This window comes from Camellia sinensis, chromosome 11 (genome assembly GCF_055761805.1).
Source record: "Camellia sinensis isolate YWXY chromosome 11, ASM5576180v1, whole genome shotgun sequence".
NCBI lineage: Eukaryota > Viridiplantae > Streptophyta > Magnoliopsida > Ericales > Theaceae > Camellia > Camellia sinensis.
Window position 1 is genome coordinate 117,456,790 of NC_138971.1, and position 20,023 is coordinate 117,476,812.

The 20,023-nt window shown below is 34.4% G+C and overlaps 1 protein-coding gene across 1 annotated transcript; it reads left to right on the forward strand.

Moving 5' to 3' along the window:
* The first annotated feature begins 1,083 nt into the window (after positions 1–1,083).
* LOC114312533 (uncharacterized) lies at positions 1,084–10,311 on the forward strand. Its single transcript, XM_082895310.1, has 2 exons — positions 1,084–2,185; positions 9,545–10,311. Exons 1-2 carry the CDS (start codon positions 1,084–1,086, stop codon positions 10,309–10,311), a joined length of 1,869 nt encoding a protein of 622 aa, XP_082751436.1.
* Positions 10,312–20,023: the final 9,712 nt, after the last annotated feature.

The following is a 20,023-nucleotide window of genomic DNA, read 5'->3' on the forward strand; positions in this document are numbered from 1 at the left end:
TTCTGTCTGATCATAGACAACAGTTGACAACGGGATGAAATTGATCCAAAATTGAATGGTTTATGTGTAAAATTTATATAATCGAAAGAATGGATATTGAATTGATTTTGAGTGATAGTTTGGGGGCAAAGTAAAACTTCCTTCACATTGTTTAAAGGAGGGTTGAGCTTCCCTGTGGAATTTATTACGAGTTTCGTTTCAATGATCCTAATTATTTATTTTGTAGGGCCTTTAATGTATATTATTTATAACAAAAAATTAAGTTGAACCAATAATCATAATATTTTTATTTTATTACTTTTGTTTTCGAAAAATTAAACAAATATTTTTATTAAAATAGACTATTTTTTTAAATAAGATAAAATGAAAATATTATAATTATTGATCAATTTAATTTTTTTTATAAATAATATACACACAAAAAATTTATAAAATAAATAATTCAAATCATTAAAATAAAATTCATAATAAACTCCACAAGCCAAAACAAAACAATAATAAAATCCATCGAGTAATGTTACGAATCATGAAAAAAATAACATGAAGATGATCATGAAAGATTCTTCATCGTTAAATTACACATATAACAAAATATCACACACAAATCAAAAAAAAAAAAAAAATTTATAAAATATTTCATAATATTTATTTGATAATCCCAAATATTATTCAAATCTTCTCTCAAGACAACGCGGTTCAACAACCATGGTGCCGGCCAGTGGGCCATATTTCTTCCCCGCGTCTCATCAATTATTGCCTCGGTAAACATCTGTAGTAGGCCACCCCTTTGTTTATCTCTTCTATACCTTTTCTGAGTCTTACTTGGTCTCCCCCCCCCCTCTCTCTCTCTCTCTCTCTCTTATGGTGTCACAGCGTTTATTCTCTCTCATGATCCATCTCTCCCTTTGAAAGCCTGACCGTCAAAGGAAAAACGTGTTCACTCTCTCTCAAGATCCATTTTTCTCTTCGAAACCCAGACCAGACCATCAAAGAAAAAACCTGTCTCTCTCTCTCTCTCTCTCTCTCTCTCTCTAGCCAAGACTCCAACACGACCCTGTTTTGGTAGTAGTTCCTTTCAAAGCCATGGACAGTAGTATCTCCCAAGCAAATCCACTTAACAACCACCACCACAAAGCTACCACTGCCACAAACAACAACGACGACTACCAAGTTGCAGATCCTGATCTCACTAACATGATCGGTCGAGATCTTAATTTCTTGAAAGAGATCATGGCAGAGATTCAGAAGTTTGTAGATCATATGAATGTGCAAATCAACCAGGCTTGTGAGAAATTTGAGGAGCTCAAAACAAGAGGAGGGGGTGATACTAACGAACTTGACCAACTGAAAATGTCTGTCAAGAAGTTGAAATCCCAGATTCCCTCCAAGCTTAAAATCCATTATGATGATGATTCAAAGCCACATCGGAAACCATGGTTTGACAGATCCATTAACAGTAGCAGCGGCAACAACCAAGTCGATGTAAACAAGGCCGGCAATTTGCACAGTTTCTACAATCAGCCACAGGTATCTTTCCATAGCCTCTGTCCGGAATCAAAACATTTTTTGTATTTTTTCCGGATTTTCCCAGAAATGGCTACCATGAAGAAAAGGTTTGTGATTTACTGGTGGAGCTTTCTGCAAAGTGAATTATTATCATCGAGATGTCTATACCGAGAACTAGCAGAGTTTCATGCCAACGAGATCGTGGATGACCTTAATGCAAAGGGCTTCATCGAGCCTATCTACAAAAATTGTGGATTGGTTGTGGATAGCTACAGGATGCCCCCTTACATTCGTTCTGCTGTAACCTTTGAATTAGAGTTGCATGATTTTGATTATTTTCTGGATCTTCGCTTCGCCTGTTGGGAAAGTTGCATAGTCAACGTTGATGCGGCTATTATTGATGGAAGACATGAAATTATTTTCAAAAGGGGCACCAATTTGAAAGTTGTTTACTTGGGAAGGTGGCAGAACTCGGTCACGCATCACATTGAAGTTCCAGACATCAAAATTCTCAATTTTCTCAAGAATATGAAAGAATTGCGGTTTCTTAGCCTTCGAGGAATTTCTTTGATTAAAGAACTTCCTCAGTTCATTTCAAAACTGACTAATCTTCAGATTTTGGATCTCAAAGCGTGTCACAATCTGGAGGTGGTTCCAAATTGGATTTGTTGGAAAATTGGTTTATATAAGGCATATTTTAGGCCGACTTTGAGCCCAAAATTTAGTAGGCCCCTAAAATATTTTGGGGCGTGTCCGAAGAGGTGAAGTGTTCCTTGCCGCATGGCAAGTCACACGATGAAGACGGAACGTCAAAACCATTTATGAGTGAATGGGAAATTGACATCGTTTTCAGGTTTAACATTAATTTTTAGACAAAATTCATTTGAATTTTTTCAATAAAAATTATTGTGGGAATTTAATTTAAATCTAAATTCAAATTTTTGAATTCCTTAAATGGTTTCCTAAAGTTTGTCAAATAAGATTAATATTTATATTCCAAACAGGTTTTATTAAAATCTATTATACTATTAGATTTATTTGTTTAATCTAAATCTAATAGTTTAATATATTTATTTCAAACAGTGAAGGTTGTTGGTTTGATTAAACTATGCAAATAGTTTAATAAAATTTATTCCAAACAGTGTAGTGTAGAACTTTGTCCTCTAACGGCTTTTTGTTTTTCAAACTGTTGGAAGGAAGTTCTATTCCATGTGCAACGGCTAAAACTGTTTGAATAAGTTGGCACCTGTTCATTTGAAATCTCTTATGTTCTTTCAATATTGGAACCTTTTCGGACAGTAATATTTGCCTATAAATATTACATTCCAGCAATGGTTTAGGCCCGGGGAAATTCAGTGTGTTTGTGGTCTTTTTGCTGTCCAAAAAATACTGCATTTGTTTTTATTCTTCATATTAGTTTTAGTATAATATTCAGAGAGTTAGAACACAGGTTTGGTTCGCCGAACAAATTGTTTGGAGTACTACTACAATTTGTGAAGATCATTGTATCCTGGGAGATAGACGCCACTCAACCGTAAGTACCGTAGCGGGGCGAATCTGTCTTAAGGACAGAGTGTCACACACTCGACTTGGTCTTAATTAATTTGGTTCGATAAATAAATCCGGTATGTTATTTATTTATTTTGTTTGAATTTATTTCAATTTATTTATTTACACAGAAGATTGTTCCAACAATCTTAAGACAGATTCGAATTATTCTGGTTACAGAATTTTTCGTTTGTTTTCCTTTTTCTTTCTTCGTAAATAATTTCGAAAGAAAATTATTTTCTGTGAATTTACAAAATAATATTCTGGTTGGAAAAACAAATAGTGATTATATGCTATTTGACAGATAGTAGTAATATACTGTCTCTTTTCTTTGACAACAACTAGTAGTACGATACTGGTGTCATTAACAATTCAGAATATATTTTTGTGGAATTTTTTCAGAAATTAATTTTGGATTTTAGAAATTATTTTCTGAGTTTTCATTAATTAAAATTCTGTTTCAGTATTTTAATTATTGAAGTGTTACTGAAATTAATTTTCTTGTGTGGAATTAATTTGGTTAAATAAAATTTTATTTTATTTCCAAATTAATTGAAAAATAAAAGTTATAGTTATTATTTCTTTTATTTTTATAGAATTTAATTTCTTGTGTGGAATTATTTTGGTTAAATAAAATTTTATTTTATTTCCAAATTAATTGAAAAATAAAAGTTATAATTTTTTATTTCTTTTATTTTTACAGAATTTACTTTCTGTGTGGAATTAATTTGTTTAAATAAAATTTTATTTTATTTTCAAATTAATTGGAAAATAAAAGTTACATTCTTGTTTCATTTATTTTTACGGAATTTAATTCTGTGAATTTGGTTTAATTTTCTGTGTAGTGTAAATTCTAATTATAATTTTGTTTTATATATTAGAATTGATGGCTACTGAAACAAATGCCCAAACAAGTACTACTGTGGTGGCTGCAATGACGCCAACCCCCTCTCCTGTTGTAACAGTACCGGTAAATCACGGTGAAAAGCCAGAGAAGTTCTTAGGAACTGACTTTAAAAGATGGCAACAGAAAATGTTGTTCTATCTTACAACTCTGAACCTGGCTCGTTTCCTCCGTGAAGATGCTCCTATCCTGAAAGAGGATGAAACCGACCGGCAAGTGGTTGCTGCGGTTGATGCCTGGAAATATGCCGATTTCCTTTGCCGGAATTACGTCTTGAACGGACTTGACAACGCATTATACAACGTCTACAGTCCAATCAAGACTGCAAAGGAACTTTGGGAATCGTTGGAGAAAAAGTACAAAACGGAAGATGCCGGCTCAAAGAAATTTGTGGTTGGCAGATTCTTGGATTTTGTAATGGTTGATTCAAAAACTGTGATCAGCCAAGCTCAAGATTTCCAACTCATTCTGCATGACATTCACGCAGAAGGTATGTCTCTCAGTGAATCCTTCCAAGTTGCAGCCTTAATTGAAAAATTACCAAAAGGCTGGAAGGAATTCAAGAACTACCTCAAACATAAGCGCAAAGAAATTTCTATGGACGAGTTAATTGTGCGTTTGAGGATTGAGGAGGACAACCGCAATTCTGAAAAGCGGGCTGGTAAGCTTCCTATGGAGTCTAAGGCAAATGTGGTGGAACATGCTTCAAAAACCAAGAAACGAAAGTCTTCTGGAGAAAGTTCATCACAAGGCTCTAAAGGGGGAGGAAATAAAAAGTACAAGTTTAATGGCAAATGTTACATCTGTGACAAAGAGGGACATCGGGCCAAAGATTGCCGTAGCAAAGGAAAAAACAAAAGAAGAACAAGCAAGAAGCCTACTCAAGCCCACATGACCGAAGTGGATAATATTTCCAATGGTGTCGATGACATCAATCTTTCTGCAGTTGTTTCCGAGGCAAATCTTGTCGGAAATCCTAAAGAATGGTGGGTGGACACTGGTGCTACTCGCCATATCTGTGCCGACAAAAAGATGTTCACATCTTATTCTACAGTGGATAATGGTGAACAACTTTTTATGGGCAACTCCTCAACTTCCAAAGTTGAAGGACAAGGAAAGATTGTACTCAAGATGACATCTGGAAAGGAACTCACTCTCAAAAATGTGCTGCATGTACCGGACATTCGCAAGAATCTTGTTTCCGGATCTTTGTTGAGTAAGAATGGGTTTAGGCTAGTATTTGAGAGTGATAAATTTGTACTTACTAAGAATGGGATGTATGTAGGAAAAGGTTACATGTCTGATGGCCTTTTCAAGTTAAATGTAATGACCGTTGTACCCTCAGTTATTAATAATACTACATCTTCTTCTTACTTGCTTGAGTCTTCAAATTTATGGCATGGTAGACTAGGACATGTTAATTATGGATCTTTGCGTAGATTAATTAATATGGAATGTTTACCTAAATTTGACATTGATTCAAATCATAAATGTGAAATTTGTGTTGAGGCAAAATTATCTAAAACTCCTTTTCATTCAATTGAAAGAAGTACGAAACCACTTGAATTAATTCATAGTGACATTTGTGATTTTAAATCAATTCAAACCAGAGGTGGAAAAAAGTATGTAATCACTTTTATAGATGACTATACTAAATATAGTTATATTTATTTAATTCGAACCAAGGATGAAGCTTTGGAAACTTTCATTCAATATAAGAATGAAGTAGAAAATCAACTTGGTAAGAAAATCAAGAAACTTAGAAGTGATAGAGGTGGTGAATATGAATCACCTTTTGGTGAGTTTTGTAAAGAACATGGAATAATTCATCAAACCACTGCTCCTTACTCACCTCAGCAAAATGGAATTGCTGAAAGGAAAAATAGGACTTTAAAAGAAATGATGAATGCCATGTTAATTAGTTCTGGATTACCTCAGAACTTGTGGGGGGAAGCAATACTTTCTGCTAATTATATTTTAAATAAAGTACCCCGAAAGAAAATAAATCAAACACCTTATGAATTGTGGCATGGAAGAGTACCATCCTACAAATACTTAAAAGTGTGGGGGTGTTTGGCTAAAGTGGCTATTCCTAGTCCTAAAAAGACTAAGATAGGTCCTAAGACCATTGATTGCATTTTCATTGGTTATGCCAAGAATAGTAGTGCATATCGGTTTTTGATTTATAAATCAGAACATTCCGAAATGCATATAAATACTATTATTGAATCCCGGAATGCATCTTTCTTTGAACATGTATTTCCAAAGAAGACTGGACAAGAGACTAGTACTCATAAAAGATCTTTTGATGCTATTACTAGTCAGGATCAAGAACATGATCAAGAACAAGAGTTAGATCAAAATGAAGAAGAGGAACCTAGGCGTAGTAAACGTGCTAGAACCTCAAAATCTTTTGGTCCAGATTTTCTAACATATTTGTTAGAAAATGAGCCTTTAAATTTTAAAGAGGCTATGTCCAGTCCTGAAGCTCCTTTATGGAAAGAAGCTGTCAACAGTGAAGTTGAATCCATCTTGCAAAATCACACTTGGGAATTAGTGGACTTGCCACCAGGTTGTAAACCTCTTGGGTACAAGTGGATTTTCAAAAGAAAATTGAAAGCGGATGGATCAATAGATAAATACAAGGCAAGACTTGTAGTCAAAGGTTTTAGACAAAAAGAAGGTCTAGATTACTTTGACACATACTCACCGGTTACTAGAATAACATCCATAAGAATGCTAATTGCCATTGCATCTCTATACAATCTAGAAATTCATCAAATGGATGTTAAGACCGCTTTCTTAAATGGTGAGTTAAATGAAGAAATTTACATGGAACAACCAGAAGGGTTTTCTGTTCCAGGGAAAGAAAAGAAAGTGTGTAAATTGGTTAAATCATTATATGGTTTAAAACAAGCGTCAAAGCAATGGCATGAGAAATTTGACAAGGCAATGATGTCAAATGGATTTAAAATTAATGAGTGTGACAAATGTGTTTACATTAAAAACACAGACAAAGGTTATGTTATTGTATGTCTCTATGTAGATGATATGCTCATCATTGGTAGTAATAATGATATGATTAAGACTACTAAGAAAATGTTGAATAAACATTTTGACATGAAGGACATGGGCATTGCTGATGTAATTCTTGGTATGAAAATTACCAAAACATCAGAAGGATATGCTTTGTCACAATCTCATTACATTGAGAAAATACTTGACAAATTCAGCAAAGATGATGATCATCTTGCTAGAACTCCTGTAGATGTTAATTTGTATCTTTCTAAGAATGTACAGGAAAGTATTTCTCAATTAGAGTATGCCCAAATTATTGGAAGCTTAATGTACTTGATGAACTGCACCCGCCCAGATATAGCTTATGCAGTAAGTAAATTAAGTAGATACACGAGTAATCCGGGAGTAGAACACTGGAAAGCAATGATAAGGGTTCTAAGATATCTTCGATTTACTCGTAACATTGGGCTTCACTATACTAGATATCCAGCAGTACTTGAAGGATACTGTGATGCAAATTGGATATCGGATACTAGAGACTCGAAGTCCACCAGTGGGTATGTCTTTACGCTTGGTGGGGCGGCTGTATCTTGGAAATCTTCCAAACAGACTTGTATTGCTAGGTCTACTATGGAATCTGAATTCATAGCTTTAGACAAAGCAGGGGAAGAGGCAGAATGGCTTCGCCACTTCCTTGAAGATATTCCAATATGGCCAAAACCGGTGCCTGCTATATGCATACATTGTGATAGTCAATCAGCAATTGGTAGAGCACAGAGTCATATGTATAACGGTAAGTCACGACACATTCGTCGTCAACATAACACCGTATGACAACTACTCTCTAATGGAATTATTTCCATAGAATATGTTAAGTCTAAAGACAACATAGCGGATCCACTAACCAAAGGGTTAGCAAGAGAGTTAGTTGAAAATTCATCGATGGGAATGGGACTTAAGCCTATTAAATAAGAGTTACCACAACGGCAACCCAACCTAGTTGACTGGAGATCCCAAGATCTAGGTTCAAAGGGACAACCGAGTTGTGATTGACTCAGAAGGATCACTGTGGAGTCCAACTCCTACCCATTTCTATGATGAAATAAGTGATGTCTGCAGCGATTTAGGTTAAGTAATACTTTTAATGATTCTTATATCTAGGTAAACCTAGTTGAGTATGGCAGGATACTTTTCATAAGAATCACCTATGTGAGTGTGAACTGGGCCGGTTCTATAAGATTTGTGAAGGGCTACAAGTCTTTAGAGCACTCATGAAAGACCAGGTTGTTCAGGGCCAAAATGAACACAATAGTGAGAACTAAACTGTGTCTGTTGATATACTGTGTGAGTTCTATTGTCTTGGTTTACACAAACGGCTGAACAGTTCAAGACATCATGTTCACTGGTTAGCTAGTAAATCCGATAGTGTCTCACAAGGGAAGGTTCAAAGCCAAAAGCTACCTATCCTTTGCAGAATATTTTCAATTTCTGTACTCTCTGTATTAGATCATGTTGTTGCATTTTCTCTCCGTCAAATTCCATTCATGTGGGGGATTGTTGGAAAATTGGTTTATATAAGGCATATTTTAGGCCGACTTTGAGCCCAAAATTTAGTAGGCCCCTAAAATATTTTGGGGCGTGTCCGAAGAGGTGAAGTGTTCCTTGCCGCATGGCAAGTCACACGATGAAGACGGAACGTCAAAACCATTTATGAGTGAATGGGAAATTGACATCGTTTTCAGGTTTAACATTAATTTTTAGACAAAATTCATTTGAATTTTTTCAATAAAAATTATTGTGGGAATTTAATTTAAATCTAAATTCAAATTTTTGGATTCCTTAAATGGTTTCCTAAAGTTTGTCAAATAAGATTAATATTTATATTCCAAACAGGTTTTATTAAAATCTATTATACTATTAGATTTATTTGTTTAATCTAAATCTAACAGTTTAATATATTTATTTCAAACAGTGAAGGTTGTTGGTTTGATTAAACTATGCAAATAGTTTAATAAAATTTATTCCAAACAGTGTAGTGTAGAACTTTGTCCTCTAACGGCTTTTTGTTTTTCAAACTGTTGGAAGGAAGTTCTATTCCATGTGCAACGGCTAAAACTGTTTGAATAAGTTGGCACCTGTTCATTTGAAATCTCTTATGTTCTTTCAATATTGGAACCTTTTCGGACAGTAATATTTGCCTATAAATATTACATTCCAGCAATGGTTTAGGCCCGGGGAAATTCAGTGTGTTTGTGGTCTTTTTGCTATCCAAAAAATACTGCATTTGTTTTTATTCTTCATATTAGTTTTAGTATAATATTCAGAGAGTTAGAACACAGGTTTGGTTCGCCGAACAAATTGTTTGGAGTACTACTACAATTTGTGAAGATCATTGTATCCTGGGAGATAGACGCCACTCAACCGTAAGTACCGTAGCGGGGCGAATCTGTCTTAAGGACAGAGTGTCACACACTCGACTTGGTCTTAATTAATTTGGTTCGATAAATAAATCCGGTATGTTATTTATTTATTTTGTTTGAATTTATTTCAATTTATTTATTTACACAGAAGATTGTTCCAACAGGATTGGCCTGCTTGAGAATTTGACACCCTTGGACATATCCGAGTGTTATCTTTTAGATCACATGCCTAAGGGGCTTGGTGCACTATCTAATCTCCAAGTCCTTAAGGGATTTATTATTGGAGATTCTAAGAACAAAAAGTCATGTACTATCAATGATTTGACAAGATTGCCAAAGCTACGAAAATTGAGCATATTCGCAAGTATGAAAGAATTTCCAACAGGTCGGCAGCTTTATCATTTACAAAGATTAGAATTTCTACAGAAGTTGAAAATATCTTGGTCAGGATGCATTTTACGAGGCAAAACTGATGATTCACCTAAGCAAGCACAACTATTTTCCAAGCAGACAACGCTGACAAGATCATTCTTTGAGCAGCATGATCCAAAACTTCCTCTCTCAATGGAACTTCCTTCATCATTGCAAAAATTAGAGCTTGAGTGTTTTCCTGAGATAGATACACCTAGTTGGTTGTGGTCTGGCAATTTGAAGAACTTGAAGAAACTTTACATCAGAGGAGGACTATTGTGTAATCTGGACAAAATAGTAGCTAGCACAGTTAAAATGTTAAAATTGAAGTACTTGAGTAACTTAGAGATGCCTTGGAAAGACATTATGATGTTATTTCCCAATTTGATTTATTTGGAGAAAGTAGAATGTCCCGGCCTCAATTCCTTCCCAGGTGATCAGAATGGTGTTTGGATGAGAAAAGACAATGGCATCGATGAGAATTGCGGTGGAAGAAGATATTGAGAGAGGAAGGGAAATCTCTTCCTATTGTCTTCCCTTTCTACTTCTAGGCTAGCAAATTAATGTTTTGACAGATAGTATGTAGTAATTTCCCTCTCTCATGAAAAACTAGTTGTACTTGTTTATTTATTGAATCAAATGTATATGTCTTCAAGGTCATTCATCAAGGCTTCTTACAAGTTTTCAATAAAGTTGCATTTGCGTAAGACAAAGCATGCCTTTACTGGTAATTTTTCTGAGGGGAAATTACAAAAATAGAAAAATAATAAAAAATCAGAGTTTAAATTTTGTCAAAAAAATAAGCTTTAATTTTTAATTTTATCAATTTAAATTCTAATTTTTTGATTTGTTTTCAATTTAAACCATCGACCTACTTTCCTATAAGCTACAATGAAAGATGTTTTATCAGCTTTGAAGAATTCTTGATTTCAAATGAGTTATTTATTTATTTATCTTTTTAAATTTAAATTTTTATCTAAATGTATAATTTATTACACGTCTTCAACTTTGTAATAAATAATGCTGAGTTTTAATTTTCCAATGCCCTTCATTTTTCTTACATTAACTTATATTCAATATTTCAGTTACTTTACACATTAACATTTTTATTATGTGAATGTGATGGAATTCAGTGAACTATTTAAAAGGAATATATATAAAAATTAAAAGATGGGAGTGATAGGTATTGGTATCATTGTGAGAGATTTCATGAGAAATGGCATCAAGCAGTGAGAGAATTGCAAATGAATCTATTGTGGACAACATTAAAGTAGTTGGGGCGTACAAAATTGTGTCTTTTGCCAATGGCTTGAATTTGTTGCATACAGGCTAAGGAATATTACTTTTAACCAAATAAATTTGTTTTAATGAAGAAATTTTATCATCTATTGGAAAGCGTACAGGCTAAGGTATTTACTTTTAACCAAACAAATTTGTTTTAATAAAGAAAATTTCTAAATCTATTAGGAATCATACAAGCTGAGAGTAGTTACTTTTAGCCATACAAATTAGAAGTAATGAAGAAAATTTCTCATCTATTAGGAATATCATTGCTGATCTGATATTAAAGATTGGATGGGAGTTTTAAATCTACTTGTATTCATGACAAAATGTTAGGAAATGAAGCTGCCCATCTATGGTCACTTTGAATGGAAGAGGTTCTAATTGAGGTTGTTTCTTGTGTCCATTCTGATTTTGTCTTTTTTTTATAAATGAAATCATCTTTCTATATAAAAATAATTTTTTTAATTCTTCTACGCGTTGTTTTTAAATCGTTACATTAGTAGAAGAGTTCCATCATTCCGCATTAGTGAAGGGCAAAGGACAGCAAACACTCCCAGGGAATCATTTAATAAAGTTCACTCGTCATTACGCAGTGTGGTGGAACGCACTTTCGGCGCCAGGAAAAATCAATGGGGGTTTATTAGAGACATGCCTCAGTATGATTTTGCAAATGTGCAGTTCAGTTAGTAGGTGCGTCAATGTCGTTACATAATTATATTCATCAAAATACAGGCAATCTAACAACTCTTAACCCCATCTTGAACGAGAAAGAGGCTATGGCAATGGTAAATGTCATACCATAAGTTGAACATGATGATGATGGTTTAATGGTTGGAGGATAAGGACCCACATATAGCATTTGTGCGACTTCGCATACGAGACAAGTTAGTGTACATGCGTAATAACGGAATGTTAGGAAATATATAATAGTCCACCTAATAATCGTAGGCTTGTAACATGGGTAACCCACGTAGAGGAGGCTGTGTGTAAGTATATTATCATGTACAATATGTATGTGTTTACACGAGAAATAATCCCTATTATCAAAAATTTAAAAAAAAATTCAACAAATGGTTACAATCGATGACATAAATATTTTCAAATGTTTGCATTTTTCTTAAAAAAACACAAATAAAATCAAAAATATCATTTTTCACGTTATTTGAAAAAACAAAACATAAAAAAGCCTTTTCGAAAAAAAAATCCGAAATTATCATTTTCCACGTCATTTTAAACTAAAAACATCAAAAATCCTTTTCCAAAAAAAAAAAAAAAAACAAAAAGGGACAAAAATAAAACCGAAATTACCATTTTGCATGTCATTTAAAATAAAAAAGCATGAAAAAGTCTTTTCCAAAAAGAAAAAGAAAAAGAAAAAAAAGACAATAAAAAAACCGAAATTACCATTTTCCACATCATTTAAAAAAAAAACATAAAAAAGCCCTTTTGAAAAAAAAAAAACCGAAATTATCATTTTCCACATCATTTGGGAAAAAAAAATAAAAATGCCTTTTCCAACCCAAAATAAATAAATAAATAAATAAACAAATAAAAGACAACCAAAAAAATGACATTAAAATAAAACTAAAATTAGCATTTTCCACGTCCTTTAAAAACATAAAAAAGCCGTTTCCAAAAACAAAAACAAATAAAAAACAAAAAAAAAAAACCAAAATTTTCATTTTCCAAGTCATTTAAAAAAAAAATCTCACAAAGCCTTTTCCAAAAAAAAAAAAAAAAAAACAAATTGAAAACAATAAAAAAAATTAAAATAAAAAAAGAAAGAAAGAAAACACTAGGCTGACGTGTCAGGCTTAGCCGCCCAGTGGTGGCCAATTTTCACCCCAAGGGTAGTTGGGTAATTTCACATGTGGACACCTTACCAAAAAGTAAAAAAAGCCAAAAAACCTATCCCAAAATAGGTTTTTTAATCCTAGGCTAAAATAGCCAAAAAAGCCAAAAAGCTAACCCACTTCCCAAATGAACCCAAAGGGGCATAATACACCACAAAATGATGAGTTTTTGTAGTCTGATTGTAAAATAAAGAGATGATTTAAAATAACCGGACAAAGGAGATCCACATAGAATTCCCTATGTGTTTGGTGTGAGTTTCTAATCAATTTTTCACCCATATATTTGAATACTATGTTTGGTTTTAATTTTCAAATTATGATTCCAAATCAATTTCAAAATATATTTTGAAAACATGTTTGGTAAACCAGATAATTTTTGAATTTTTTATCCACTCGTTTTTTTTTTTTTGTTGCAATTGTTAATCGCCACCTGTTATTTGGAAAAAAAAAATTTGTTTCTAATATTTTTTAAATATAGAAATTATTTTTTTAGACCAAAATGACAAATTATTTTTTTGAATTGAATTGTAAAAAGGATTTGGTTATGAGTTTTGAATATAATTTACAATAAAGTTTTGAGTTGTGCGTTTGGCTATGAGTTATAAGTTTTTCAATTAAGTTTTGAAAATTCTTTTCAAAACTCATAACGAAACAGCTTTTCTCATTGCATATGTCACATCAAAAATTCAAAACTCAATTCAAATTTTTTTTCAAAACTCATAACCAAACAAATTTTCTCTTTTCAAATCATAATTTCAAAACTCACAAACTCAAAATACAATTCTATTATCAAATCATAATTCTAAAACTCTACCAACGATAGCTATAATTTGCAAGACTTTTTTCTTTTTGGGTTGGCTTTCTTCCCTCCATGGAAAATTATCAAGTTTGGTATTATATAATTTTTTCTCTCTTTAATTAAAAACTTCTTTTGCACATTCGAGGTAGGTTTGAAGGACACCACAATATTTAGTCTTTGTTTAGGAAGAGCTAAAATAGCATGACTTTTTAGTTTTTTTTTTAGCTATTTTAGCCTTTTTTTAATTTTGTTTTTGGTTTTTTTGACTTTTGTCAGAGAAAAAATGTAATGATTATTATTTAGATATGACATTTTATCTTATTAGCTTATGTAACTAATTTTGTCTTTTGTACTTTTTTAGCCAAAAAAACCAAAGCCAAACATAGCTTTACTGTAATTTGCATGCCAAAAGCTAGATTTGTTGTTCAAATCTTTGTTCACTTTTTCTTATGATACATGTTCTTTATTTTTTTATGAATAATTTTAGGTATTCATCTTTCAACTTTGCCGAATTTACTCTGAATGGAATTATGTGGTTATGATTGAATTTGTGTGATTTGATGTTTATGTGTAAAATAAATCTGAATTACAAGATAAAGATTCTGGATAATTTTTAGATTGATAAAGATGGGTTTGTAGTATTACACATCATGTGTGCTAACCGCTAGTCTTCATAAAATTCATTATCTGCTCTAATAACATATTAACTAGTTATTTATGTAAAAATTTATATTATTAAGAGATTTTACTAGTCAGCTAAGCCAAACTTGAGGTTATTTGAACCTCCCTAAAAGCTTTCTATTGTAAGAGAAAGTTCTTACAAATTTCCTCTTTGAAAAAAAGAAAAGAAATTGTATACATATAATCAATGTATTAATCATTTAAAATTTGAAGTACGATCAAATTGATTTACTAGGAACTTGATGGGAAAGGAGGTCTTTATGCTCAACTAGATCAACCAACCAAAACCCCGCGTGAATTTTATCATTCATTGAGAAAATTGGGGTCATCTTAATTTATTGGGTAAATTACACTTATCATTTTGAAGATTTATAAAAAAATACATCAAATTTAATAATTTTAATATAATTATGTTAAATTTTTTTAATATTTTAATTCACATGATATTTAATTTAATTTATTTTTTTTCAATAATTTTTTAGTCATAAAATGATATGTCATCTCTTTTATATTGATTTTTTTTATTATTGTATCTTGTGATGAATTTTTTTGTTAGTCAAGAAAATATATTTATTGATTATTGTATTTTGTGATGAAAATTAAGAATATTTGTGGTGAACGTCATGTGACTCACTCTATGATAAAAGTTACAAATGGTGAATCTATGATGCGCGCAACTAAAGCAAAATTTATAACCATTGTGATTATGTATATTACAAATAATTTATGATGAGAAATGTTAGGAATAATTTTGGTTATAAAATTACAACATATTATTTAGTGCTTGTTTTGAAACGTTATAATTATATTATGCATATTGTAATAGAATACGTATGATATGCACCTTGTGAAGGAGGCACATTGTTGAGAAAATATTATTTTTCCCCCAAAGCTATTACTTAAAAATCAAATCAATTCTTGTTCTTTTAATAAAATCAATTTTACACATAAACTATTTAATTTTGCATCAATTTTATCCTCACCATCAATTGTTGTTTATAATCAAATAGAAGTTGATGATATGGCCCTCAAACTTCATTTGAAATTTCATTCTACCTTCCAAACTATTTCTAAAATATCATTAGACCCTTGAACAAAATGAAATTTGAGGGTCTAATTAATATTTTATAGATAATTTGGGGGATAAAATGAAATTTTAAATGAAAACATGATGCCAAGTTAGCAAATTCTGTCTGATCATAGACGACAGTTGACAGTGGGGTGAAATTAATCCAAAATTGAATGGTTTATGTGTAAAATTCCTATAATCAAAAGAATGGAGGTTGAATTGATTTTGAGTGACAGTTTGGGGGCAAAGTAAAACTTCTTCCACATTGTTTAAAAGATGGTTGAGCTTCTCCATAGAATCCATTTCAAGTTTTGTTTCAATGATTCTAATTATTTATTTTGTAGGGTCTTTAATGTATATTATTTATGTAGAAAAATTAAGTTAAACCGATAATTATAATATTTTTATTTTATTACTTTTATTTTCGAAAAATTAAACAAATATTTTTATTAAAATAGACTATTTATTTTTTTAGAAAAATAAGATAAAATGAAAAAATCATAATAATTAAATCAATTTAATTTTTTTTATAAATAACATACACAAATTTTTTTTTTTATAAATAATTCGAATCATTAAAATAAAATTCATAATAAACTCCATAAACCAAAACGTAATAAAATCCACCCTCAAGTTCTCTCAAGACAACGCCAATGGGCCATATTTCTTCCTCGCGTCTCTTCAATTATTGCCTCGGTAAGCATCTGTAGTAGGCCACCCCCTTCAAGTTATGGTGTCACAGCGTTTATTCTCTCTCATGATCCAACTCTCTCTTTGAAACCCTGACCATAAAAGAAAAAGCGTGTTGACTCTCTCTCATTATCCATTTTTCTCTTTGAAACCCAGACCAGACCATCAAAGAAAAAACCTCTCTCTCTCTCTCTAGCCAAGACGACCCTGTTTTGGTAGTAGTTCCTTTCAAAGCCATGGGCAGTAGTATCTCCCAACCAAATCCACTTAACAACCACCACCACAAAGCTACCACCGCCGCCGCCACCACAAATGACGACGATGACTACGACGACTACCAAGTTAGAATTCATGCGCTCACTAACATGATTGGTCGAGATCTTAATTTCATGAAAGAGACCATGACAGAGATTCAAAAGTTTGTAGATCATATGAATGTGCAAATCAACCAGGCTTGTGTGAAATTTGAGGAGCTCAAAACAAGAGAAGGAGAGAGTGATACTAACGAACTTGACCAACTAAAAATGTCTGTCAACAAGTTGAAATCTCAGATTCCCTCCAAGCTTAAAATCCAATATGATGATGATTCAAAACCACATCGGAAACCATGGTTTGATGGATCCATTAACAGTAGCAGCGACAACTACCAAGTCAATGTAAACAAGGCCGACAATTTGCACAGTTTCTACAATTAGCCACAGTTTGATCACACCGCTGCACTTGAAGATATCCAGGTATCTGTCTGTAGACTCCCCTGGAAACTACAAGATTGTTTGTGCTAGTATTATATGTTAGTGATGTTAATATTATATGTTAGTGATGTAGTATTATATGTTAGTGATGTTAGTATTATATGTTAGTATTGCTAGTGTTATCATTATGTTTAGTATTGCTAGTGTTATCATTATGTTTAGTATAGCATTATGTTAGCTTTAATAATTATTCTTGCTTTATGCTTTCGGTGCCTCAATTGGCACCCTAATTGTTGGCTTTCTCCTCTCTATAAAGAGAGTGTGCATCTCTTTGTAAACATATTGAATAATAGAGATAATTCAGTGTCTCTCTCTCTCTCTATCCTCTCTCACTCTCTCAAACTAATATTTTCATGGTATCAGAGCCCAGTGTTACATTTCTGGCAATTTTCGATTTTGGTGTTTAGTCCCGTACACAGTGGCACTACATCAAACCGCTCGGAATTTCCTCACGATTCCAACGGCACCAAGCCTGTACTCAGAAAACCCTCCACGCGCCCACACGCGCCGCCGTTGTCCTCTGCGCGTCAACACTTCCGCCACCACTCTCACACGCGCCAGCACGCGCCATCTGTTGTGGCTCACTTCCGCCACGCGCCCACACGCGCCCGCGGTTGACGTCAGCCCTGACTCTCCTGTACGCCGCGCCTGCTACTGTACGCCTCTCGTGCGCCGCTTCGCTAGCGTGCACCCGCGTGCGGCAAAACAGCTACCGTGCGCCGCGCCTGCGCCTGTCCGCTACCGTGCGCCGCGCCTGTCTTGCTAACGTGCTCCTTCCTGCACTCTGCTAACGTGCGCCGCTGACATCATTGCTGACATCATCTCTGTCCGGCATACATTTCCTTGCTATTTTCGACCTTCCGGACTCACCGGTACACTTTGTTTTAACTAATTTTGCTCCTTCAGGTCTATTCCTATTACTTTAACCCTACTCAACTAGTATTATGGATCGTCATGATGCCTCTCATCCCATTTCTGTTATTTTGAATGGTTCAAACTATGTTCTGTGGGCCCAAGCCATGTCCTCCTTCCTCAAAGGCAAGAAGCTCTGGCGAATTGTCACCAGGGATGTGACTAAACTAGTAAAAGACAGTGCCACTACTGACACTACTGCTCATACTGCTACATATGAAGACCGACTTGAGGAATGGGACAGTAAGAATTACCAAATCATTACCTGGTTTCGTAATACCTCTGTTACCTCTATCAGTCTTCAGTTTGGTCGCTTTCAGCTTGACTTTGTAACTACTCCTGCAAAAGACATCTGGGATTTTTTGAAAGAACGATACCAGACTACTGGTCTTGCCCATCAATATCAACTTCAGAACCAACTTCACCGCATGCGCCAAGAATCCACTCAGTCCATTAATGACTTCCTTTCTCAAATGTACTCTGTTTGGGATCAGCTTGCTCTTTCAGAACCAACTTGGAATAACCACAACGATGCTGTTTTATTTACTCTCTATCGCAACCAGCAAAGGTTGGTGCAATTCCTCATGGCTCTTACTTCCTTTTTTGAGCCCGTACGTGCCTCTCTGCTTCATCGCCATCCATTGCCCACTCTTGAACAAGCAATTTCTGAGTTGCTATCAGAGGAAACTCGTCTCGGTACACTTCAAACTCATCATGTGGACTCTGTTCTTGCCACTCCTCCGTACCGGTCATCATTTACCCAGCGGACCACTGCTTGCCTTTATTGTCAGAATCGGGGCCTTCCTTCAACCCATCTCCTGGTCAATTGCCCCGTCAGATCCTGCCGCTACTGCAACAGGATTGTTTTCGCAATCTATCCCGATCATCCTCCAATAACCACTCCTCTCGCGGTGGCTCTTCCCGGGGAAGCTTTCATCGTTCTGGGAATCAGTCTCATCACACTGCTACTGTTGCTTCTGGGAATCCGTCTCATCACACTGCTGTTGCTACTTCTGGGAATCAGTCTCCTCACACTGATGCTTCTGCCTCTGCGGGGTTCTCTGAGTCACCTGTTCCGTCTACCCCTCACTTTTCTTCGACGGATGTAGAGGCCATGCTCAAACAACTTCTCTCCCCTTCTGGTACACCTCCTCCTACTACTTTGTCTGTAACCCTAGGTAACTCTTCTTGGTATTTTGACTCTACCTGTTGTAATCATATGACCTCCAGTTCTACTATTTTTTCTTCATTCTCCTCATCTCCTTATTTTCCCTCAATTCATACTGCTGATGGTTCCCTCATGTCTGTCCGTCATGTTGGTACTGTTTCCACCTCTTCTTTATCTATACCTCAAGTTTATCATATCCCTGCTCTCACCTTAAACCTTATTTCAATTGGTCAATTATGTGAACTTGGTCTAACTGTCACATTTTCTGCTACTGATTGTTTGGTACAGGACCCTTAGACGGGGCAGACTATTGGGATCGGCCGTAAGCATGGACGTCTCTATGAACTCATTCACCTTCATGTTCCTGCCTCTCCTCAGATCGCTGCTCCTACATCTACTTCCTCCTTATCTCCCTTTCATCTTTGGCATTGTCGCTTAGGGCATATTTCTGTTAATCGCTTAAAGTCTTTGGTTTCTAGTGGACAGTTGGGTCATGTAATTCCCGATCATTTCGATTGTATACCCTGTCAACTTGCCAAACAACCTGCTTTATCATTTAATAAAAGTACTTCTGTTTCCCTTGCACCTTTTGATCTTATCCATTCTGATATTTGGGGACACTCTCCTACTCCTACTATGGGGGGATCCCGCTATTTTGTTGTTTTTATTGATGATTTTTCCCGGTTTACTTGGTTTTTTCTCATGAAAAATAGGTCTGAACTTAAACACATTTATTATGGATTTGCCCAAATGGTCCACACCCAATTCTCCAAAGCCATCAAAATTTTTCGCTCTGACAATGCTATGGAATATCGGGATTCCGATTTTCTTTCCTTTCTTCAGCATCATGGTACACTGCCTCATCGTTCTTGTGCTGGCACGTCCCAGCAAAATGGCCGCGCTGAACGGAAACATAGGCATATTCTTGATACTACTCGTGCTCTCCTTCTCTTTTCTTCCTGCCCTGAAAACTTTTCGGGGGAAGCTGCCCTCACTGCTGTTTACACT

Bases quoted from the DNA above. Each gene is read 5' to 3' on its own strand.
- LOC114312533 (XM_082895310.1), top strand. From the start codon at position 1,084: ATGGACAGTAGTATCTCCCAAGCAAATCCACTTAACAACCACCACCAC. The intron at 2,186-9,544 runs GTTTATATAAGG...TTATTTACACAG, and splicing joins TTGGATTTGTTGGAAAATTG to AAGATTGTTCCAACAGGATT.